Below are 26,103 nucleotides of genomic sequence, written 5' to 3' on the forward strand. Positions count from 1 at the left end.
CCCTTCTGAAAAAGTCCGCAGGGAACAAGATCCGAGTTGCATTCATTCCACTCTGCCTTGGCAACCGCTGTGACAACCGCGATTTCTCAAGCATCTTACCGCCACTCTTTGCTCTTCCCTGCGTACTTAGAAGGTTTTTTTTTTAAACTGGCAAGGGAATTCTGGGAGTTGAAGTCTACAAATCTTAAAAGTGACCCAGTTTGAAAAAGACTTCATTGCATTGACTTCTCACGCGCGGAGAAGCCGAGTTGCCAGAGTTCTATCACGTGATCCCGATCATTTTCAAGGAGAAGAGGAGCATCCCACAAATTTTTGGTTAGTCTAGGAATCTTTAAAAAAACAAACAACCCGCCCCCCCCCCCAAACACACCACCTTTACGGTGGTTTTCAGACGCAAAGCAGAGCGCATGCGCCTTTGGGTGCCAACAACTGGCTGTTTTACCACGTTGGGAAAATTGCTCGGATTACACAATTGGGAGCGAGGGCGGGGCGGGGGGCATCAGCAGAAGCGCCGTCCCTTTAAATACCTGAGTGGCCTTACCGCTGCTGCTCGCATTGCGCTGCATTGTATTGCCTTGCTTCGTGGAACAGAAACTGGGCGAGGCCGGAGAAGAAGGATCGCTGCTTACGGAGGCTGTTGTGATCTCTCCAGGTCGGTACAGCGGCGAGTATTCCTTCTCGATGGGTCGAACTTTTCGGTCGGGCTGGTCGGGGGATGGTGGACCTTGAAGGGCATCAGTTTGAGCAACACTAGTCGAGGTAGAAGGCAGTGGATCCCGGAGAAGCGGGGGAGGGGTGAGCAGAGGGATAAAAAGACGGAAAAGGTTCGTTTGGATGAGTGGCAGAATAACTGCAGAAAAGAAAGTTTATATAAATAGGTTGATCGTTATTGATACTTAATATCAGTAATGCATTGGAGGTAGATTGCAGGCCGGGAGACAATTCGTGGGCGAATTAGTATCTGTCTTGGAGATTATTTTGGAGAAAAGACACTGCCAATAAGGTGTGGCTCCTGGGACATCTGTGGAGAAATCAAAGGCAATGAATGGTATGCTAGGTCCACTTAATGCTTTACCTGTGCAGGCTGTGGCAAGAGAAAGGGTAAGAAGGAGAAAGTCTAGCACTGCTCGGATCGTGCTGATTTCTTTTAAGAAGTTGGAGCTCACTGTTAGAAACCTATTAGAAAACCTATTTTCTAACCTATGTTAGAAAATCTATTTGGCTATTTAATCTTCTGTTTCGTTCAGAGGTTTGTGGAAGCATGTGTGCCTTCAAGTCATTGTTGGCTCCTGGTGACTGCCTGGATAAGACTCTGCAATTTTCTTAGCAAGATTTTGGAATTGCTTTGCCATTTCCTGCTTCCTAGGGCTGAGAGGGAATGGCTGGTCCAAAGTCACCCAACTGGCTTGCTGCCTAAGGCAGGACTAAAGGTCTGGTTTTCTAGCTTCATGCCTTAATCACTACACCAAACTGGCTCCCTCAGAAGTACAAGGTTGCATTTTTTTTTCTGAAAAGGATATTACGCTTACAGATATTATCTTTGTAATTTGCTATTTTCATGGGTCCCATCTATGCTGCAGCTAAGTCCTCTCTTTACCACCAGTTGAGAACCTCTAGTTTAGATCATCACATGACATTATGGGACCCAGTGTTATCTTTGCACTAATGTGCTGGTGCAGTATTGTATTTTTTCCGTTAGTCTTACATTTAGTAGGAGTAACTATTATCACAAAACAGCCCCCAGATTTTCTGTTTTCTTCTTTGTGAAAGATTGCCTATGCTATCCCAGGTTCATAAGAGAAGGGGGATACAAAGAAAGGTGTTTTTTTTTATCACACTCCCTTTCTTTGAAAGCTATGTTGCTCTCTTCCATAATTGTATTCCAGGAGATTTTGAGGAATGAACTCTTCTGGAAGGCCCTTAAGAATGACTGTGCAGCCCCTGAAGCTTAGCTTCTTTAACTAGTTTACTGGTTGTGTGATGTGTGTATAACATTAATAAAGTTTTTTAAATAACCAGCAAGAACGAATAGACAAAAGTGCAAGAAGGAAAGAAAAAATATAGACAGAAGCATGTTTCAATTTTCTTTGTAGTAGTTATAAGTGAAAAATGTACATTTTCCTATTACAGTACTTTATACAGATGTTCATCATGCCTTTATTGCTCTAGAAATAACTCAAAGTAGCAAGCATATATAATAATCTTTCCTCCTATTTTACAACAACCTAGCAAAGTGAATTGGCCCCAGGGGTGGGATGCAACCTGTTCTGCCTGGCTCTATAGAACCAGTAGCTCTGAAGAACAGCAGACACCGAACCAGTTCGGTGTCTGCTGCTGTTTGGCCCGCCCGCCTGGGCTGTTACTTGACCTTTATTTCCTGCTTTTTCAACCTTCGCTGCTTTGCGTGGCACAGCTGAGCTTGAAAAAGCAGTAAAGTGTTTTTTGAAATGTGCACCTGCACGCAGTGCTTATCAGCTGTCCAGGTGGCACAGCTTATGGTGTATTACATGCATGCACAGCACCTGTCTGGTGTGCAAAGTGTGCGTGTGCACGCAAAACGTAACTACCGAACCGGTAGTAATGCCGGTTGAATCCCACCCCGACTGGCCCAAACTATCACCTTCATAGCTTTCATGCCTAGGCCTGGACTAAAACTCAGTCTCCTGGTTTCTAGGCCAGCACCATAACCATTATACCAAATTGGCTGTCAGTTACAAAGTTTATATTTTTTCTATAATTTTTTTCCCCTGATTGTCAAAACCATGTGTCAATTTAACTTTTTCTTTATTTCATGTAAAAAGTCTGGAAGAAGTTTCCAGTCACTTTTACTGGTTGTATTCATTGTGTGTTTCTTTTTTCTGTCTGACACATTGTTATGGAGGATTCTCTATGAGATACTTAAAATTTGATAGGATGTAGATTTGATAAATAATTGGAAATGGTTCAAAGCAGGATAAGAAACAGTTGACTAAACATTAAAACTACTGAATGTATGAGTTTGATGACATCCTTAAGGATTGTGACACTAGATAGCAAGCTTTGCTAGATTAGATTACATTGCATAAAATGTGTGGTTTTCAAGTTACATCGAAAGTAAAGATGTGTTGATCCCTTGTTTCTGAAAATATAAAATTCATATATTAACCCTATCTGTTTTAATATTTGTACAAAGTGCTTGATTGAAAGCAAGAGTAAATATTTAGACACTATAAGAAAGCAGTGGATAACATCGAATGATATATTAAAGTCTAAATAAATACATGGTTAATTAAGTGACATTAAGTACAGTAACAGCTGGAGAGATACACAGTAGTTTCAAAAATTACATATGGGTACAACTTACTAAATAAGCTAATAGATTATTGATATATGCATGGTACACGTGATAATTGATTTTCCCATCCCATGTTGCAGATGGCGGCGCAGTGTGTAACAAAGGTGGAGTTGACTGTTTCTTGTAACAATCTCCTGGATAGAGATATTAGCTCCAAGTCAGACCCACTTTGTGTGCTACTTCAATACACAAGTGGACAGCAGTGGTACGAGGTATGTTACAATGGCCATTGGGAGGTCGGTGAAATGAGGATCCAGATTGTTGGTGGCAATATGTTGACTCTAAACTGCTTAGAAAGGGGTGGAAAGCACTGTGAAGAGGTATATAAGTCTAAATCCTATTGCTATTAATACAGTCTGATTGCTTGGTTATTGGGAAATAGTAAGTTCAGGATCTCCTCTTTTGACTTTACCTTAGGTATTAGGACTACTTTGTTTTTAAACGAAAATGCACCATTAACCATTTCAAATGGCAGTTTCTACATATTCAAGCAGTGTAAGAAGAGCTCTGTTTCTTTTTCCTTTTATTAGAAAATTCATTTTACTGTTTAAACGTTCACATATAGGATTGCATCCCACTTTGCCAGTCTGACACAAAAACAGAATAGTAGTTCTTTTGCCAGGTGTCTTGCAAATCTTTTCCGGAGGATTGAGTGTCTTTTTGAGAGATGGAAGGTGCATGACACATAGTTAAAAGGAGAAGGGAGTCCCATTAAAAATAGTCCTTGACCTATGACTACAATTAGGAAGTTATGTGGTCATAAAGTACAACATGCTGTGGGCCAAAATGACTACCATAATTTCAAACCGCTGCTGAATAAGTGGTTATAAATTGAGGACTTTTTGTAATTGAATAGGTGTTCCTTGATAGCTTTGCAGTGTCTTGGGCAAAGAATTAATAAAACATCAGTTTAAAAGTGCATAGTTTCTGGTTTTTCTAAAATTGCATTTTGTGTTAAAAGACTTTGCATAATATTTCAAATGCTTCTGAAAAATATGAAAAACAGTGGTATCATAATCATTTCATATTTATTTGAAAGTAAGTTCAGTCAAAATAAACAGAACTGGCATTTATTGATTTAATATAAAATTATATTTGTATTCTGTGTTATTATGTTACTGTATTAACTTTCATGTATTCGATTAATGAAGGGTGTGGGGTTTTTTTTTGTAAACTACATTTTAGCAATCTGCAAAGGAAAATCTGTCAGCATTCTATCATTGTAAAGATTTTTTTTAAAGATTTCTTCATGCCTAAAAGGTTCTGTTTATATTTTACAAAAGTTTCAACATAATTCTGTGCAAATCTGTTTATACTTACTAAGATTTATACATTTCATTTTATTATTTGATCCCTGCTTTATTACTTTATAAATAATTCAGGGAGGCAAATATATTTATAACTCCTTCCTCCATACTAATATAAACCGGTATGGGATTGCATATTTACCCTTATTTTATTAAATTTTCTGGGAGAGAGTGCATTTTTCAGAATGCTCAAACAGAAGTTTGAGAAATAAAAAATAGTGATAAACCACTCTACTTTATTGCAGGTTGATCGCACAGAAAGAATCAAAAACAGTTTGAACCCTAAATTTTCCAAGAAATTCCAGATTGATTACTATTTTGAACTAGTTCAAAAACTCAAATTTGGGGTTTTTGACATTGATAATATAACTGTTCAGCTGAACGATGATGACTTCTTAGGAGAATTTGAATGCACACTGGGTCAGGTATGTGCAAACGGGTTCTGGACATTTCTTAAAATATAATAGCCTTGGCCATAGGGGAAAAGACCAAAATACATTGACAAGATGCCTTTATTTTGACAAGGAACATTCTGTTATAACCAGCTTGCCTGATCAACAGATTTTTGTATAATTTAAATTAATTTGTGCTTTCTGTTGGTTTTGTTCTAGAACAGGGGTGTCAAACTCATGTCATCACAGCAGTGTCACATGACGTATCGGGACTTTTTCCCCCTTTGCTAAACCGGGCTTGGGTGTGGCCAGCATGTGATGCATCCGGCCCACGGGCCAGGAGTTTGACAACCGTGTTCTAGAAATTGTAATTGGTTCATGTACCATTGAATTTGATCCAGCAAATGGCACGACTTGAAATTCCATTTATGCTAAAATTAATGTTCTATTCCTTGCACACACACAGTGAAAATGGAAGACATTGATACTTATTGTCCACCTCCTTTTCAATTAAAAAAAAAAACTATACTCTTTAAAAGCAATTTGAAGATTTTACACCATTTTTAAAATCAAAACAGAATGGGAGGAATTAAAAGCGCAAAACTAGTAGGCTATTTAAAAATCTTTCTCATTTGATGTGTGTGGGTGCATGTGTGCAGGCCTCCAAATCAGTTTTGATTCTCAGCAACTGCCTGAAGCCCTGCAGTTTGCTTGACAAGATTTCAGAAATGGCTTGACATGCCTCCTTCCTAGGGGTGAGGAAGAGTGATAAGCCCAAAGTTACGGAACTGGCTTCATGCCTCAGTCGAGACTAGTATTCACAATCTCCTGGTTTCTAGCTTGGTGTCTTAAGCGCTTAAACCAAACTGATTCTCTCAGTTTAACATACTCAGTTGATAAAATAGTGGATTTTACACTAGGTGACGTTTGGACTAGATGATCTCTAAAGATCCTTCTTGCTGTTACATTCTATGATTCTGCAGTTAAAAAATAAGTATGGGTGAAGATATCATTGGGACATTTGTCTACTTTGGTAGTTGAGCCATAATAATCATGGCTTTTCATACTAATATTGATTGAAACGAGATCTGTATGGCAGATACGGTTTTCTTTTTTTATCCTTGGGTATATTGTAGCTTCTCTCATATCTTCCTTAGTGCAGTATTTTCTATTCCATCTTAATTAGGAAACTAATTAAGTTTTAATTTAAATTAAATGTAAGAATTGAAATATAACAAAAACTAAGGTATAAGATGGCTTATGATCAAAAGAACAGTGGTAGAGATTATGGATTTGATTATAGTTTTTGACTTCGTAAAACATTAATTGCACCTGGAGCAACCTTCAGTTACTAGAGGTGGTAATTGTAATAAATTGCTTTCTTTTCCTGAATATTTCTATATTTTACAGATTGTTTCTAGCAAGACGCTTACAAGACCTTTATTGTTAAGAAATGGCAGACCAGCAGGAAAAGGTGTAATTACGGTATGAAAACAAAGCAGAAGTTTTCTGATTCATTTTTTAGTTTCTCTTTTCTACCCCGTTCCAGTATATAAATATAAGCAAGAGAAATGAATAATCTGTCATTCAGCATGGTGTGATTTTCTGCCAATATGCATTTGAAAGTGTTTTCTGAAAGTGTAAAGTGTTTTTCCATAAACTTAAAAACTATTTACATTTTCCTGATTTGTTCAACATTTTCTTCATTTTTGTGGTCTGAAAAATAGGTAAGTGTATTTTTAATCCAAAGACAAATCTGCTGCATACTAGATTTGGGTTTATATTTTTAAATAGTAATCTTGTTATTTTCTAAATTCTTTTGAAAATTAAAAACATTTTTTAAAAAATAAGATGATGATTTTAGGAAATAGGATGGTGTATATATCTTTTATTCTGATGAAAGCAAGGCAGAATCTCATTGAGCAAAACCAGGGGCAAAAATTTAAAAAGTTACCTGTAACTACGTTCAAATGTCAGGTGTACTTCTCTTAGAATTTTCCATTTGTTTTCTGTTGTTCATAAAATAAAACATAACCATAATTTATTAGAATGGATTGTTTTAATGGTAAACATTGGTCTGTTTTTATTCAGATTAGTGCAGAAGAAATAAAAGACAACCGTGTAGTCCTACTTGAAGTTGAAGCAAGGAAATTAGACAATAAGGTGAGATGACTGGAAAACTTGTCCACCTTAATTCCTAACATTTGTTTCCAGGGTTAGATATCGGCCATCAAGAAGGTGATTGTTTTCTCTCTCTATATATATAGGCCCTCCACAGCAGTATTTCTCTTGATGTGTTCCCACATAACTTGCTGTTTTGGAAATCACTGTACTCAGATTGTCACGCTATAGCAAGTTTTACTCAAAATTGTAAACCTGGTTCAAGCTGTTGGCATAAGATCCTGGCTTTGGATTCTTGGTTTAGAATAATATTTTCCCATTCTATCAGGTCAGATTGAGGGGTGGGGGGTGGAAGCACACTCCTAGTCCCTTCTCCTACATATTGCCATTTGGTGGGAGCTTGGAAATGTGCTTTTTCCAAGAACTGGTTTTTCCCCCAGCACTGGGATATTATTGCATTCTGCACATTGGAAGTCTGACTTGGCACCAGATTATTTTTAATATTTCATCATATTTGGTTTTATAATTTCAGCATGATTTTATATGCTGTTTTAATTTTTGATCAGGAGCTGCCCAGGTAATTAAAAGATGGGTGGCTGTATAAATTTTTAAATAAATAATGGAGAGGGGAGTGGAGTGGAATGGAATGGAATAGAATAGAATAGAATAGAATAGAATAGAATAGTAGGAAGGGACCTTAGAGGTCTTCTAGTCCAACTCCCTGTTTAGGCAGGAAATCCTGTACATATAAAATAAATGAATATTTAAAATTAATTGACTGAACTGTAGTTTACAAACAAGAGGGTTCAAATAGGTGGTGTTTTGGAGAAGGACATTCTACAGCCCAAATTACCTAATTATGGCAGGACCATTGCATCTGCATTGTTCTAAGGATGGAATGTTACATTTAAATAATCATTTTTGGGGAATATACTAGGAGATTAGAGCATTGAAATTGTAAAAAATTTCAATAACTCTGTTTCAGGGAGAAATGGTTATATTTTTAGTGAACTTTAAACGAACATCTTGGTATTTATACTGATTTTTCAGTCCTTGTTTAACCTAATTATTTTTTGTTGCCTTCCTAGTTTGTTGCCATTATTCCCTTTTAGAGAACAATATTTTATTGTTATGTATTTCCTGATTTTTTTTCAAGGAAGAAAGTCTATTATCAAAAAAATTATACTTAGCCCTTTGCAAAATTATCAGTGAGAGGGAATAAAGAGAATTGCTTTGGACAACAAAGCTATTACCAGAAAAGTGTTATTTAGAATATAATTCACATAGTTTATTTCTAATTCCAGGATTTGTTTGGAAAATCTGATCCTTATTTGGAATTTCACAAGCAGACATCTGAAGGAAAATGGGTGATGGTGCACAGGACCGAAGTAAGTGCCATTTTCTGGGTCTGGTTATTTCATATCACAGCTTATTTCAGCATCTTTAATTCTGATTTCTGAAACTTTGCAACTAAACTCTGAATGAATAGCATTTTAAAAAAAATCAGCTGCAAGTTTTAAAAGCCTTTTTTTATTAGATTTTTTTTTCTTAATAGAACAATATCAGTATTGAAATAAAAGCCTACTTTCTTATACAGCAATACATTTGTTATATTTTTGGATAAAGTTGTGCTAGTTTTATCCAAAATGATTTATTCAGAAGTTATGCTAATATATCTAAAATATATACTTTCATAGGTTATTAAAAATAATTTGAATCCTGTCTGGAGGCCATTCAAAATCTCCCTCAACTCTTTGTGTTATGGTGACATGGACAAAGCAATCAAGGTAATATTGAAGGAAACCAGAATTGTTCATTATAATTTGAATTTTGAACAAAGGTGTTTTAATTTAGAACCTTAAGATAAATTTCTGTTCTGTAGCTTTATGAGTTATGAATAAATTTGTACATTTATTTATTTAGCGCGTGGTATGTGTTAGCCACGGATCACCGAGGTGGCAGCCTGCCTCTGTGAAAGGAATTTTTTCGGGCGGTATTATCTTTATCCGTGGGACACCTGAATGTCAGTAGGTAATCGGGGAGGCTCCTTTCTTGTCCCTCCTCGGTTTATTCGCTCACGGGAATCAAGCTGCAGGGCGGCGTGCAGGCCCAGCGTCTTATCATGAGAGCTATTAAATTAGGATTTGCTTATCGGAAAATTAAAGAGATTCATAAATATAACAGCAAAATAAACTCGTAGGTAATGAGTGACAAGCAAAATTTTATTCTAATCAATTACCAAAATATCATAGATAGACCTGATGTCAGGAGAATATGCCTCAGTTGACACAGAAGCTACCTATTCAAGAATTTCCCTAGTTTGATGGCATCTATTTGTATTAAACTATATTAGACTACAACTCCTACCAGCATCCAACCAGCAGGCCTGTTGGCCAGTCTTCAGCTGATGAAAAAGCAACATATCGAAGGTGGGGAAACATGGTCTAGTTCTTCTTTAGTGATACATCTGTAACTGAGTTTATGTAAGACCATATTCCTCACCCATTCATTTTTCTAAAATGCGATAAATCAATAATAGCAGGCTGAGTTTTCAAACCATTTTTCAAATTAGTTTTGCATATCTTACATCAAATCTTGCTTCTATGCTTATAGTTCTGCTCTCTAATATCTTTAGGCCTTATTTCTTTAATGGGGTAATTAATTTAATACCTCTTTTCCCCTTAATACTGTTTTGGAATTTAAACACTACCCTGATAGCCACAAGCAAAGACACCTTGCATTTCCAAAAGTGTTTGCAAAAATGTATTTCATGTGAACTTATCTCCAGGGCTGCTTAATGTGACATGTACATAGTTTGCTTCCCAGAAGTATACCTCAGAGCCTTTTTTACACAGTAGTAGTATAATGCTTTCAACTTTTTTTTTTCAAATAAAAGAGGAAGTATGAAGCAATGTTGAATCATATAACAATCCTGGCAGCAAATTTCAAAACAGAAGGACACCATTTCATCTGCCCACTCACATCTTTATTTCCTTGAATTCAAAAAAGAGTTTTTCAGCTTATTCATATGGTTTCATCTTGCCTTATTAGCTTTGATACGTTTTTGTTTATCCATTCGTTGATGTTCTACTCTCTCCCTATTTTGACTTAAGGATTTCCATAGGAAAGGAAAAATAATGAAAATAGTAAAGGCCATATTTTTATAGTTTCATTCCTCCTATCTGCCATGATTGCAACTAGTATTTTAACATCTTAGGACAATTACTCTTTCCACATTCATTCTTGCATAATTAATAACTATTATTCAATAAACCATTTAATGTGAGTCTCACTTTGATGGAGCAAAATCAGATGTAGTGAATGTTTGATCTGATGTGTGATCAGGCTTGCAGTCTAAACTTCCTTATTAAGTACATCTGAGAAAATGGAAAAACTTTGATAGTTTCAGGAATTAAAAATCTGCTCTAATGAACAAGGCAGGGAAGTATGTTCTTATAATAACTGAACAATTCTTTCATACTTTATGCACACGGTATCTTACATAGCTGCCTATTTCATTGTAGTAAGTAAAATAATTTTTCTATTTCTTCCTGACAGTATTGTCATTTTATGTGTTCAAATGGTACGTTTCTCTATTCAATGATAATGCAGAAGCATCTCACTTGAATACCTCATTAGTTATCTTCAAAGTATGTCTCTTTGTGTGTTGAAGCAGCAAGCATGAATTCTTTTTTTCTATCATGGGTGGGAAATGCAACTCTCAGTATGCTATAAAACCTATATTAAACATTACTTTCGATGAATATCTCTTAATGATTTGCATATTACTATGTTAATCATTAAATTCAGGAATGACATGTTGAAACATGGGCATTTGTACTGTCTTCTACCTCTAACTTCAGCTTTATTCTGTGTGCTTTCATTATGTCAAAATCTGTTTCCACAAATCATCTTTGGTAATAGGACTCTCTGCATGTTTGCATTAAAGGGAATGTCCGTGCATGTATCTTAAGAACATTAAATATATATATATATATCTTTGGATATGTGCTGGATTGCAGTGTTTATATATTAGACTGGGAGTGAAAGTGAATTCATCAAAAATGATAAATGCAAGAAACTGAATGTCCTTAAAACTTAAGTTTTAAAGCAGAGGTGCAAATACATTAGACATGTAATGGCATATTAAGTAGTAGTGCATTACTACTATTGTTGCATTCAGGCTTTGATGGACAGTGTTTTTAAAAACAAAGTTGACTCTATCACAGTTATTGAATTATAAATGTGTTTGAGCAGCAACGTAGTTTGATACTCTTAAATATGATACCATCTACAATATTCTAGGCTCATGCTATATGCTTCATTTTAGGTCGAGTGTTATGACTACGACAATGATGGATCGCATGATCTCATAGGGACATTTCAAGCTACAATGTCTAAATTGAAGGAAGCCTCTCGACATTCACCAGTTAGTCTATTTTTATACGTCTTTATCATGTTAATTGAAATGAATCTGGAAGCAAACTGCTGGTCCTTGGGACTTTGCTAAAATAAAGAGATTGACTCAGAAGGAGAAGCCTATAAATGGAGTTATCCAAAATGTCTTATTGGACAAAATGAAAATTGCTGTGCAGCATGATAGTATCTGCTTGTTTTCTCTTCCCTTTTCTCACGGGTTTGTGAGCAATTATGACATTTAGCCCTAGACTGCTAATTCCAAAAGAGTTTATTGTTACTTCTATTTGTCTTGTGGTGTGGGCAGAATGCTAAAACATTAATAGCAGTGTAAAAATCAGTAAATACAAAATATTGCACAGATTTGCTTCTTTTCTTTCTTAGGTTCAAGCAAGTAGTTTTTCCACACAATCTTGCGAAAGTAATTGACAACTGTGCTATCCATGACTTATGATATAAAGTTTGGAAGTAGATTTTATTAGACCCATATCTGAACATGACTTGGACAAAGGTTGCCAAAAGTCATATATATGAGAGCACGTTTCTGAGTAAGCAGACTTGGAGATCACAGTCTAAATATATGCCATTTTTACTCTTTTTTTGTAGATGGAATTTGAATGCATCAATGAAAAGAAGAGGCAGAAAAAGAAAAGCTACAAGAACTCAGGGATTGTGAGCTTTAAACACTGTGAGGTCAGTGCTTTCAAAATATTGTGCTCATATTTATGTGGACAAATTCCTTGTTGTGTCCAATCACACTTGGACAATAAAGAATTCTATTCTACGTCCAGCTGTAATAAGGGAAATAGAACAAAAGTGTTTGATTTAATGATTGTACTGAAAGAAAACATTTTTCCTTGCACTGTGACTAAATCCAACATTTTGATGCAGCTTCTGCAATTTTATGATGTTAACAATTTTTAGTATTTTATTCATGTATTAGATTTTTATCCTAAGAGTACAAAGTGTCTTTCCTTTTCCGTACAATTAATCTGACATCAGTTAGGCTGAAAAAGTTGTTTCACTGGTGCATAACTCAGCCTTTGGCACTAATCTGATCCATTGAACTGATTTCCTTGTTTAGCAGAGAGGAAAGATTGCAAATACAACATTGCTTTAGCCACTGCACAGCTTTCCTTTTTTTTTTTTTTAAAGAAAAAGGGTAGTTGAAGCTAGTGAAAGTTGTGCAATAACTGTAAAATGCTGTTCTGTTTCGAAGGAGTAAAAGGTGTTCTGGAGGTCCTGTCTGCAGCTCCTTGGACCAAAAGTCTTTTTTGAGGGATCATAGAGTACAGTTGTGCTATTCCCCCCAAAAAATGTTTGGCTGTTTGCCAGCATATGTTACATTTGAGGCCTCACATGCTCTGACAGCAGCCTTTGGTCTTAGGAACTGAGACTCTGCAGTGCCTTAGTGACTCCTATTGCAACAATACCACACTTGGATTTTGCATTTAGTCAATCCTTAAATTTCTGCAACTAGGACACTGCTGTTCCCATCTCACAGTCCATCCCCATCCCCAATTTAGACATAGAAAATCCTGCTGTGGTCCTGTTGGGAGAAACTACATTGTGAAAAAAAAGTTGATTCCTTGGTTTATGTATCGCTACATGACTTTTCTGTAGGTCATCACAGAATGTACTTTCCTTGACTACATCATGGGGGGATGCCAGCTGAATTTTACTGTAAGTAAACTCTGTCGTAAGTATTGGCAATAAGCTCTATCTCTACTCTATTTGAGAAAGACTAGGTACATGCTCCCATGCCAGAACTATTCCATTAGTACTAAAGTGCTGGCATTACAGAAAACATGATGTTCTACTTTCCTGCTGGAGGACAGGAGGCTTGTGTTCAATGCTGCTCTGTGCTTTTAAACATTGCATTCTGCAGCATTGCTTTGGGATTCAATTTCTATCACTTCCTAAGCCTGTGTATTTATCTTAATTGCTTAATTGCTCAAGGAAGTGCAGCCTCTTTTGAAGTAATTGTAACTGGAAATTGGGTTCACTAGGAAGCACTTTTTTTACTGGATTTGAGAACATTTTCCTAATTGTTAATCTTCATACAGTTTGTGTAAACAAAATCCTTAAAAACTGTTAATTCCATTAGGGAGAGGGAAAACCTTTCACATTTTCCCATACAAACTTAGTTTCTCTGTTGATTGTTATCATAAAAGGTAATATGGAGCAAATTAATGTTTGTATATTATTATTGTTGGTTATTATTGTTGTTATCTCTCATTAAACATGAAAGTCAGTCAACTGAACATTTTAAAATGTATCACAAATATCATTGATTGGCGCTGATGATTGATATAGGTTGCTGCAATTATTATTATTATTATTATTACAGGTTGGCATTGATTTTACTGGATCTAATGGAGATCCTCGTTCTTCAGACTCCTTACATTACATTAGTCCCAATGGAGTGAATGAATACTTGTCAGCCATTTGGTCTGTAGGAATGGTCATTCAGGATTATGATGCGTATGTATTTTTATTTGAATTGTTCTTAAACTGTTGAACATGATGAGTATACTTGGATTCTTCAATAAGTCAAAGCTTATTTTAAATATTTTAATTTATTGTTCACATATTTTTAAATTTTTTCCATCCTTGATTGTATCAATAAGAGCAGATTTTTGATATACACTTACATTAAATGGTATGGCTAAGATAAAACTAAACATTCTCACTGACGCATCTTCTCAGTGAAAGAAAGTATAAAGGGGGGGAGATGGATTTTTGAACAGTTGCTGAGGTAATTGAACATTTGCATTATTATTAGTAAAAGTTCTATAATTTGTTCCCGGAGAGTATTGTCCAATCTTTAGCAGCCTTCCCTCTAAAAGTTTCATTGTTTCCTTCCTTTTATTCTTGCACTAATACTCTCAAGTGGACTCCCATATGCAAATGTATCCTTTTTATTTCAGTGTACTCATCAGGCCATCTAGATACTATTGAATCATCTTTCTTCTGTGAAATATTAACTACCTATCTCATCTTTTTGTCTTTCTACTTAGTTGGCTTTTCTGTTTCCCCCCCCCACTATTTTCTGCATTTTTCCTATCGTTCGTTGCATTTCCCTGCTAAAGTCCTGTTGCAGATATGTACTTCCTGTTCACTTGCAGAACCATATGTGCAACTCCATGCTGTATGTATGGTTCTTGGATCAGATGAAACAAAACGTTTTTTTAAAAAATCCTATAGTTTGACTATTTGGAAATTGGAATCAGAACTCCAACTTCACTTCCTCTTCTCCCAAAGAAATAAGAGATTTCAGATGGCTTACATCTATAGATTTGCCTAACTGTATTTAACCTTTGAAAAGTGTGTATCTTCCATGTATTATCACCTTAGGGAGGCATATTAGAGCAGGGTTATTGAAGAAATAGCACTAGCACCTAGATTTACATACCACTTCATAGGGCTTTAGAGCACTCTCTAAAATGGTTTACAGAATTAGTGTATTGGTCCCATCAATCTGGCTCACTTGGCAACAGTTACTGTTTCACCAGAGATCCTTCATCTGCAGATAAGTGATGGCATTAGGATTTCATGAATTTTTCATTTCTTTGTATATAAATCATAGAACTGTTGTGAAATCTGAATGTTTTAGTTTAGTGTCTCTCAACTTCAGTAACTTTAAAATGTCTGAATTCCAATTCCTAGAATTCCCCAGTCCATTCATCTTCAAGTTGCTGAAGTTGAGAAACATTGGTTAGAGAACTGCCTTAGCAGTATTCAGTATAATATGTACTGTATATGTTGGTGCCACTAGATAATTTATTCTCCACCCTGTCCTGGAATTGATGTTGCAAACAATATGCAATAACTCAGTGGTATAAGGAGATTAGAATCCTAGCTTTGCCAAATATGCAGAATAATTTAGCAAATATTTGGAAGGAGATGTGAGTCACAGATGCAAGCTTTCTGTCTTTCCAAAGTTGGGTAAACCACTTCGTTAGCATTGAGCAATTGGAGGAAACACTGGTCGGTGTCACTCTGAAGATCATGTTCAATCTTTTTGCTTTATTGCAATAATGATCTAACTTCATTTATTGGATAGATTAGAAGTATGATTAATTATCGGCTCCACTTTGCTACACTCTTGGGTAAATCAGACGACTGAAATGGCATTCAACTGAGAAAAACAATAGACTTGATTCCTAAGATAAGCTAATATAAAAGAGTAGATAAGGAAGGCTTTTCTCATTCTTTTACATTGCCTCTCTGTTCACTTAAACCTCCTGAAATCTTCAATCTGGGGCAATCTTGAACAGTCTGTTTGGAGAATGACTTGCATTGGTGGGGAAAGAGTTGACCTTCCATGGACTTTCTTTTTTTATTCTGTGTCATTTTGCACATACCTCCTTAGAATAAACAGTGATTCAATTAAACTTACTCTCAGATAATTTGGTAGTGGGTCCAAACTACATATTCTCAGGTAAGCAGAAACTATGGAAGTACTATAGTCCTTGATCTACGACCATAATTAAGCCCAAAATTTTCATTGCTAAGCAAGGCAGTTGTTAAATCAGTTTTGCCTCATTTTATGATCTTTTTTGCTACAGTTAAGTGAATCACTGCAGTTGTTAAGCAACTCAAGCTTTCCTAGTTGACTTTGCTAGTTGACTGGGAAGGTCACAAATGGTGATTGCATGACCCTGGGACAGCGCAATTATTAATACACACACCAGTTGTCATCTTCATTTAATGATCCCATAATCCCTTGGGGGTGGGGGAGAGTCTGGGCAACTGAATGGAGCTAGCAGAGTGTTTTAATGGCCGGATGCCCTTCTTGTTACCATTGTGAAGTTTTGTTCAGCAGATATATTCTCAGTGTGCTCAGAGAGAGAGAAATATCTGTCCCTACCTAGGATAAAACTCACAGCCTCCTGATTGTGAGGCAAGAGCTCTGTCAGGTTTCCAAGTGATGAAATCCATTTTAAAAAGAAAAGCACAAAGTCCATCTTCCAAGACAATTTCCTTTATTTAGGAAAGCATCAAATTGGCAAAGTCCATGGTAATTCCAGATCTGACACAACCCGGAATTACCCCACATATTAGAAGCTAGAAACAACCTCCCCAAAGTCACATTCTCCAATAGAAGTAATTCAACGTTGCTTGATGTCATAAATCACCACCAGTGCCTAGGCACAGACAACTCGGGTTCTCACAGGAAGAATGATCACCTAGCCTAAACAACTCTCTTTATCTCCACTCCTCCCCCACGACTGCCAAAGAGAAAGTAAGAAAAAGAATATATATTAAGCCTAACTAAAATGGCTACACATATATCAATACTGGGCTTGACAGGCTCCACCTCTAGGCTCCTAATATACACCAGTTTATCAAGGGGTCACATTTTGATCACATAACCCTGAGGATGCTGCAACAGTCATAAGTGTGAAAAATTGTTACAAATCACATTGTGTAAGTGCTGTTGTACTTTCGAACAGTCCCAAAATGTGTTCTGACCAAGGTTTCCAAACAGAAATTACAGACACACGTCTTTTAAAAACAAAACTTATTTTATTGCAACGCTGGGAATTGTTTTCATTCCCAGCTTAATTAATCTCAAACAGTCCCCTGAGATAAGTACACACCTTTCAGTTCTGTGAAGTGCTGCCAAAAAGAGAAGTATCAAATGAACTAGAAAAGAAACCAACCTTTTTTTGCCACAGCTGTTAAGTGAAGCACTGCAGTTAAGTAAATCATGCAGCTGTTAAGCAACTCAAGCTTTCTTAGTTGACTTTGCTTGTCAGAAGCTGGCTGGGAAGGTCACAAATGATGATTGCATGACCCTGGGACAGTGCAACTATCATTAATACACAACAGTTATATCAACAGTTATCTTCATTTAACGACCCCATAATCCCTTGTGGGGTGGAGTCTGGGCAATTGAATGGAGCTAACACTGTGTTTTAATGGCCAGATGCCCTTCCTGTCACCAATGCAGATACATTTTTATTGTTCAGCAGATACATTCTTATTGTGTCTAGAGAGAGAAATATCTGCCTCTACCTAGGATTGAACTCACAGCCTCACAGCAAGAGCTCCGTCTCTAGGCTATCCCAGAACACTCCTAATATATACCAGTTATCAAGTGATCATATTTTGATCGCATAACCCTGAGGTTGCTGCAGCAATCATAAGTGTGAAAAATTATTATAAATCACATTTTTCAGTGCTGTACTTTCGAACAGTCACAGAATGAATGATTGGAAGTCGAGGGCACAACTATGAATGCACAAGTATGGATTTACTTACCTTTGTTTTTCTAAATTGTTTACACAGAGATAAGATGTTTCCAGCTTTTGGGTTTGGTGCTCAGATCCCCCCTTCATGGCAGGTAAGCAGTATGCTTTGGGAAGATAACTTACTCTCTAGATCAGGGGTCGCCAGCCTTTTGGACCTCAGGAACCACAACACTCATAATTTTAAATCCCAGGGACAACTAACTGGTTCTGTGGGTGTGGCCTAATTTGTGGGTGTGGCTTGGTGGTCATGTGACTGTCTGGGCATGGCTCGTATGTAAATATTATAAATATTTATATAAATATTGAACTTTTTATAAAAAAAGAACAACTTTTACCCAAAATCATGCAAAGCAGGCAGGCAGATTGAATTGTTCACAGAATCATTCAGTGATTCTATCTGCCATGGGCTAGCTCAGTCTCAAATTTGCTTGCCGTGAGTCTGCACTGAATAATAGAACCTTCAATCTTAAGGGAGGTTCGGCTGTGCTTAAAAGCAGAGCTGAAGATCTAAAGATTAGCTAGAAAGCAAGAAATCCAACCATTTCCTGCTTTCTAGCTAATCTAAATCTCCCAGCACAGCAGAACAGATGATGGTCGGAAAAAGGAAAAATAGCAATTTAGCAGGCAAGTTTGCTGGGTAAGGAGTGAGTGGGCGTCACTCCTCCCCTGGAGGGTTCCAGCTGGCCATGTGGGCGGCACAGCCTTGTGTTTCTGCACAGCCTGGATTAATTGCTTTGGAGGGGTGCTCTGGAGGTGAGATTTCTCTGCAGCCTACCCAAATTTTCTCGAACGTTTGGCGAACGTTGCTCTAGAACATTGTTATAGTTCATTAATTAAATTAATAAATAGTGACATGAAGTCATCTTGATAACTTTTAAGATAAGTGGACCTCAATTCCCAGGATTCTACTGGCTGGAAAATTCTGGGAGTTGACATCCACTGATCTTAAAATTGCTAAAGTTGTGTAAGGTTGATTTAAAGCAAGGGTCTGCAACCTGCAGCTCTGGAGCCACGTGCAGCTCTTTCAACCCTCTGCTGCAGCTTCCTATCGGCTGATCCCACCCCAGACTGGCCCCACCCCTTCCCTCTTCGACACTCCTCCCCTGGCCTGAGAAGGTAAGGGTGATGGCGGGGGATGGAGACTTGCTCCATATTCCAGAGCAAGAGGTGACTGGGTGGGAGTGAGTGACGTCGAGTTGGCCACTCCCTCCCAGTCACACCAGTTGTTAAATTATTGTCTTGGGGTTTTCTTTTCTGTGAGAAACATGAAAACAGAAATGGCTCTTTGAGCGTTTAAGGTTGCAGACCCCTGATTTAGAGGAAAGCTACTTGGTGAAAGATAAGTGAACCCGAGGAAAAAAATGGGTATCTTTATGTATTTTCAGGTGTCTCATGAATTCCCATTGAACTTTAACCCATCAAACCCCTTCTGCAATGGTAAGTTTTAATATACCACAAAAGTACGTCCTGACATTTCTAGGAATGCTGAATATAACAGTAGAGCAAGCCTGGGCTCAGTGATTGCACATTCTAAAATTAACACTGTTAATTTTGCATAATTATTCAGAAACAGTTGTAAAAGTAAAGATTTTTGATCAAAATTCCCTGCCTGCAGAGAGATTAGCAATAGGTTAGACACTTTTGAAAATATGGAAATTTTGTTTTTAAAATCCTTTACAAATATAACACCCTAATGAAGTGCCACAAAGGCACTTACGTATGAGTTTCTTATGACTTATTTCCATAGAGGAGTTGCCATTTGTGGAACTGTTAAAATTTTACTACAGGAAATTCTCTTTGGAACAAGGACCTGTGTTGCTACAAGTATTTTGAAGTTGGGTTGTGATGAAATTCTCTGTGTGCTCCTGTACTTTCAGGACTTCACAATCTGAAAAGAATCCCTTTGCAGGAAATACTGACAGCTCTTCTCCAAAGTCACGTGGCCTTCAAAAGTCCTTGGGATTTAAGTTTCATTCACCATTTGACTAACTAGTCTGCTTACTTTAAGTCTTGTCTTTACACTTTAAGTGAGATAAGCAACTTTGTAGATCTTCTGCCTTAAATGGAGACAGTTTACAATAGAAATGCTTATTGAGGCTTCAGCATATAGACCAAAATTTGTAGTGTCACGTGACATATTGCGATGCTTTCCCCCTTTGCTGGGGTGGGTGTGGCCTGCGCGTGATGTCTCCGGCTTGCAGGCCAGCAGTTTGACACACCAGATATAGACCTTCATAAACTAGAGTGGATGGTGGCCATGACGGATAAATTTCATTATGTTTTTATTCCCTGCAGGTGTCCAGGGTATTGTGGATGCATACCGGGTCTGCCTTCCTCAAATACGATTGTATGGACCCACCAACTTCTCTCCAATCATTAATCATGTAGCTAGATTTGCTGCTGCAGCTTCACAACAGAGAACAGCCTCAGTAAGTATCTTTTTGCTATGCTTAGCTGTTGTGAAAAGATATTGGTAAGAATGAGTAGTGATATGAATTAGCAAAAGCTCGTGGTAATGACAAAATGTAAACAAACAACAGTTGAGGTTTTTTTTAATACATATAAGCAACAACATTTGGCAAACATCTCTACCATGTTAGAATCCTTTTAGTACTTGGTACTAAGAGTGAAATGTTGCAAAAAGCAAAATGGAGATTAATTATTTATGATGAGGCATGAAGAATAGAAAGAACTGTTATTTGTATAAAACATAAATATCTGTACCTGTCCATTTCTTTTCCCTGAGATGCTCTGAAAGCAATTTGGTTTTCATGAAGCAAATTTACATCTGTTATACATTGGGGCGAATGCTGGTAACTGTTGATTTGAATAATTATGCTATTTGGAAGTCATAATTGAGATATCAGCCTGATTCTAATTATCCAGGCATTTATGGCTTCCTGCTAATAATTCTATCATTACTTATTTAGAAAAGAATAAGCTCAGAACATGAATAATGACTTTTTATAAGATTCCTGAAGCAAGTATATATAACTTCAACAATAATTCACTGCAGCAATCCATGAATGAAAAAAAAAACACTTGCCAGGCTAAGAAACTACGTATATATAACCAAGTTTCCTTTCCTTGTGATAGGACATAGCAGTTATCTCCCTGCATGTTTTAGGAATCCTCTTCACCTCATATTTGCCATTTTTCTGAGTTGTGAGTTGGCCTTTGTGGATCCTATATTTTTCAGATGGGTTGATACCCCTAAAATGCTCTAAACCTCAACATGGTATTAACAAGAAGCTCCTGTATCTGGAGTCTTACGTGAGAGGATGTATAGGAGGAAATGAATGTCTAAAGAAGCAAAAATGGTTCTGTATTAGAAAAATGTCTCTGGCAACTACCGGTAAAATGAAATTAATTAAATAGAAGTGAGTATTGGTGTTTGTCATGAGAAACATAAAAGTAAATTGCATACAATTTAGTTGGGTGAAAAGCTGATTTAAGACTTGATGGAGAAAACTTAATGGAATGTTTCATTGTTAAAGTAGAGGTAGTCCTCAACTTACTCCCCAAAATGGAGCCCCAAATTTATGTTGCTAAGCGAGACATTAAGTGAGTTGTGCCCCATTTTGCGACCTTGCTTGTCACAACTAAGTGAATCACTGCAGCTATTAAGTTAGTAACATGGTTGTTAAGTGAATCTGGATTCCCCATTAATTTGTTTATCGGAAGGTTGCAAAAGGTGGTTACATGACCATGGGACTGTGCAATCATCATAAAGATGAACCAGTTGCCAAGCTTCCAAATTTTAAATCACGTGACTGTGGAGATGTTGCAACAGTCGTAAGTGTGAGAAATGGTTACAAGTCACTTTTTTCAATGCCATTATAACTTAGAATGGTCACTAAATGAACTGTTGTAAGTTGAGGACGACCTGTAACTTAAGTATCCTTGTTAGGTACAGTGAGAGAGTAAAGAATACTGTTTTGAAAATTTATCTGGAGATAATAATAGTGCCTTTGTATAAAGATTGTTCTCCAGATGACAACCTAAGACACACATCAAATTGCATTAATCTTTTTTTAGTGTGTTGTTTTGGAACTTTTCCTTTCCGCCATTCTTATAAATTGGTATCCCAATCCCAATTTGTATCCCAAATATATCTTTGGAATGTACTTTCCTCAGCGGTAACCAAGTCCTTTTGTTCAACAGCAATATTTTATACTCCTGATAATCACTGATGGGGTGATAACAGACCTCGATGAGACCAGATCTGCTATTGTCAATGCATCTAAGCTTCCCATGTCCATCATTATCGTTGGTGTTGGAGGTGCTGATTTCAGTGCCATGGAATTTCTGGACAGTGACAGCGGAGCTTTGAGATCACGTTCAGGAGAGGCTGCTATTCGAGACATTGTCCAGTTTGTGCCATTTAGACAGTTCCACAAAGTAAGTATTGTTTCTTAAAGATGTGCATTGCTTCAGGCTCAGGTTCAGGCCTGTATGAAACTGGATTCATTTACTTTGAAAAATGAAACTTGATTATAGTACCTATTGCTTGATTTCAAATACCTTAAAAAGTATTCAGATTGAAATGACTACTCTAGTAATTACAGATTAGTTTAATGACCATATCAAATAAAGTAAGATAAAATCATGCAGCAAATATTCCATAAAATCAAGTAAAATCATCCTCTTGGTGGTTGACCTCAATCTGATCTAGATAAGGAACTCTCAGTTGAATGGCTATAGCTATAAACTTGGCAGTCTTTCTGTCTATTAATGTGCTTGTACCTTGAAGGAAGCTTATCAAGTATATAGTTGGCAGTCAGGATATGATAGATGTCTTCTCTTTGTGGCTACAGAAAAAAATTGGCCTTATAAATCTTACAGAAATTCCATTAATAAAACAACTTACATTGCTCAATGTTTGATTATGTCTTGCATAAATGCACTGTGGTAATTTTTGTAGATCTTACATAATCTTTTCATTTAATTTTAATATACAAAATGCTCTACTTCTATTTTTGGCTTTATGAAGCCAGTGTAAAAAGAAGAACTCTTCCCCCATGACATGACAGCTCATAAAGACGACCTTAATGGACAAGTCAGTCTGTGGTAATTGTTTTCCCTCTGAAAAAGTGGTCCTGAGAACTTCCTAGATGAGCAGGAATTGAATCAATTGGTTTTACTTCTGTCTCTATCCTTTGAATTAGGCTCCCAAGGAAGCTCTCGCTCAAAGTGTCCTGGCAGAGGTGCCACAGCAAGTTGTGAGCTACTTCAGCATGTACAAGTTACAGCCACCAAACAAGCCGCCAGCCAAGCAAGAACAGCAGAAGCAAGCATGAATCGCTCTGGGAAGTTTCTGTGCTGCCTGTCTGTGGTGTCCCTTGATGAGGATGCACAATAAAAGCTTTTTCATTCATTTTACAGAAAAGGCGCCATGCTAAGATAGCCTTTTCCTTTTTTGTTCTGAGTTGCCAAAGATGCTCTATGTTTAACCCCATTGCAAGTGAAATTGGAAAAGTAGTGTCACATGCAAAGTCTCCAGCAGTATATACAGTATATCCCAGAGTAGTAGAAGCATTTTTGTTATTTTGAAATGATAACTGCCTTGGGTGCTTAATTCTTGCATAGGCCCTATGTCAAATATTCAAGTCTTTTTTTTCAAACTTCAGAACCATTAAGATCAGGGTGCTAAGTTCAGGATATTTAAGTATCTTTCTTCATCCATCTTCCATGGTGTCTGCCCTTCTATTTCTGAACATGCAATTTGATGAAACAGTAAACATTTGAAAACTTGAGTATTATCTGGAGACTGGAACATAATTATAGTACAATTTACAGCTTTCTTTGTAACATTAAATCAAGGTGGCATCTGACTGTGATACGTACCTACCAACAGTTTATATCTGTCTGTTCCACATAAAGGATATAAATAGGATTAGGATTGCTTCTGTTGCTTATTTTATCACAAATCAATTTGAGTTTTGAGAAAAATAATTGTGTAAAGTAAGTACATGGACATAGAAGCTATATATGTGCGTGTGCCTGGAGAAGCTTACCTGTGTATATAGCAATCTCTATGTGCTAGAGAATCTGTATTATTTTAATATTTCATAAAAGGTTTCTCTATAGATGTAGTTCCAGGATGCCTTATCACTTTCTTTCAGTAGTATAAGCTGAAATGCTCTCCACAGCTGATTTAGAGAAGCCAAATAGTGTAACTTTTCTTTTTATCACAATGCCCATGTATTAGATTATCTTATTCTGCATGTTCTTTCAGGTCTTCTGGTCTTTGGGGGATTTTTGCATTAGTGACAGTTTGTGATTGTGTTTTATCTGCTTTCAGCATTTTTTTCTAAATCCCAAATATATGCTGATCAATAATCCAAATGTTTTTGACATTTTTTCTTGCCTTTTGTTCAGTAAGAAAAAAGTGCACATAATGTTTCTATTTTTCTGTGTGTATACTCTTAAGTGAAATGAAATTGGACTGAGCTGTCTGAAAAGGATTGTTAATTGTGCAGCATAAATTATGTAGGCCCCTATCAAAAGGCAAAAATGAGAAATAAAGTACCAGCCTTCTGTCCTGAAGCTTTGCATTAAGTTCATATTAAAATGGAAAATATCTGCAGGTTATAACAACTAATGCCATGTTTAAAAGTACACGTGTATCTAGAATATCATCTATTCATCTAATTAAAGGTATTTTTATTAGGAATTTTCTGCAATAAAATCTTTAGCGGGTTTCTTCCAGCATCCTATTGAGAAACTTTTTTTCTTTGTTTCGTGCATATGTGTAGGTGACTATTTATTTAGATCAGGGATTTGTTGCTAGTGGTTCGGTGAAAAAAACTAAATGCCAAGAATGTATAAAAATGTATTGTGTAATAGTATGCTTTGTGAATATTACTTACTGTATTGCGACCAGTTTGCATCAAAGGTTTATCATGTTGGAGTTCAAGTATTTCAGGATCAAAAAATTAGAACACAAAAACTATATTTTGTAAACTCTTGAGATATTTTCTCTTGTAAGAAAGACTGAAATTTTATTTTTGCACTTTGTTACTACCTTATACTGTATTTTCTGATTTACAACAAATGGGAAATGGCAATATCTTAAACAGGGGCCACTTCCTGCATGGTTTTTATTCCCTTCAACATATGATCTTAAGTCCATGGCATATGCCAAGCTATGCAACTTTTAAAATAGATTTTTTAACTGAAAAAAAAAAAAAGTTTGCTTTCTGGACCATGATGTTTTGTTATTGCCTTGCCCACTGTGTCAGCCATTGCTCACAATATTCAACCAGTTCTCAGTATTCTGAAAAATTCTGTGTTGAACTTTTCCTATCTTGAAAAAGGATAGCATAGCCTACAGCTATGCAAGTAAATCTATAGGTTCATTGCATTTTTTTAAAAAAATAGTATGATTAGAACTACAGCCATAAAATATGAATATAGTATTTGCTTATTAATACTTTTTAACACTTTATTTAAGTAATACCTTTTCTTATCTATGTTTTCAGCATACTTTTTCAAGCCAGTTGCTAGCACCACCTTGTGATAGAGTTTGATATTGGCATATTTGTACCAACATTTTTTTTTCCTATTTGATATTTTCATCATAAATTTGTATTTTGCTTTGAAAATACAATATCATATATATGGCTTGCACTATCATGTTTTCTGAATAAAGCTGTTTTTGTATGTGATGTCAAAGCTGACTTTGAATGTGACATAGCACATTTTAGTGACATACAAACCAAATTTGTTATATCCCAATAGTTCTCGTCTTTTAACTTTTTCTATTGTGTAGAAGAGGAGAAATGTTTTTGCCTGTATGTTTTTCAAAACTTAGCTTACATTCTCAAATTTATTCTTTGACCAAAATAATTGTTCATCATATTAATATAAAATTTATAGGCTGCCCATCTTACCTCAAGTTACCAAACTGAGAATAGCTTCCCAGAAGACTTAGTAATAGAAGAATTAATACTGTGCTGGGAGAAATATATCATTTAACAGAATAATAGCATTTGAAGGGACCTTGGAGGTCTTCTAGTCTAACCCCCTGCTCAAGCAGGAGACCCTATCCCATTTCAGACAAATGATTTTCCAATCTCTTCACAATTGTTTAGTTCATATAGTAAGCTGGAGTCTAAAGTAAGCAGTTCACATCCCATCCCATCCCTTTCAGAGTTGGGTAACACCTGTCTTTGTTTTAATTTCTTTAAATGTTCTACAAGGAAGACATTTGGTGGAGGCACTTTCTCAATCAAGATTCATATTGGTATTTTATTGGGAAGTAAGAGCAA

General features: G+C 36.4%; 1 protein-coding gene across 4 annotated transcripts; it reads left to right on the plus strand.

Moving 5' to 3' along the window:
* Nucleotide 1: 1 nt before the first annotated feature.
* CPNE3 (copine 3) lies at nt 2–25,500 on the plus strand. Of its 4 annotated transcripts, none has more exons than XM_026706016.2 (16): nt 2–315; nt 3,415–3,546; nt 4,887–5,066; nt 6,444–6,518; nt 7,125–7,196; nt 8,459–8,542; nt 8,852–8,941; nt 11,485–11,583; nt 12,177–12,263; nt 13,194–13,253; nt 13,921–14,054; nt 17,868–17,922; nt 19,216–19,267; nt 20,126–20,259; nt 21,995–22,231; nt 22,999–25,500. In XM_026706016.2, the coding sequence occupies exons 2-16, from the start codon at nt 3,415–3,417 to the stop codon at nt 23,128–23,130; spliced, it is 1,623 nt and encodes a 540-aa protein (XP_026561801.1). In that variant the 5' UTR covers nt 2–315; the 3' UTR covers nt 23,131–25,500. The 4 variants fall into 4 exon arrangements, with proteins under 4 accessions (XP_026561801.1, XP_026561798.1, XP_026561800.1 ...); XM_026706013.2 differs by having other exon boundaries at nt 192–652; XM_026706015.2 differs by lacking the exon at nt 2–315 and adding an exon at nt 656–759.
* Nucleotides 25,501–26,103: the final 603 nt, after the last annotated feature.

This window comes from Pseudonaja textilis, chromosome 3 (assembly GCF_049901715.1).
Source record: "Pseudonaja textilis isolate UNSWEBS1 chromosome 3, rPseTex1.2, whole genome shotgun sequence".
In the NCBI taxonomy this organism is placed as follows: domain Eukaryota; kingdom Metazoa; phylum Chordata; class Lepidosauria; order Squamata; family Elapidae; genus Pseudonaja; species Pseudonaja textilis.

What these genes read in the sequence shown, in the direction of transcription:
- CPNE3 (XM_026706016.2), top strand. Translation starts at nt 3,415, where the DNA reads ATGGCGGCGCAGTGTGTAACAAAGGTGGAGTTGACTGTTTCTTGTAAC. An exon ending in AAGCCTCTCGACATTCACCA is followed by an intron (nt 11,584 to 12,176) that starts GTTAGTCTATTT and finishes CTTTTTTTGTAG; the next exon opens with ATGGAATTTGAATGCATCAA. An exon ending in GTCATTCAGGATTATGATGC is followed by an intron (nt 14,055 to 17,867) that starts GTATGTATTTTT and finishes TTGTTTACACAG; the next exon opens with AGATAAGATGTTTCCAGCTT.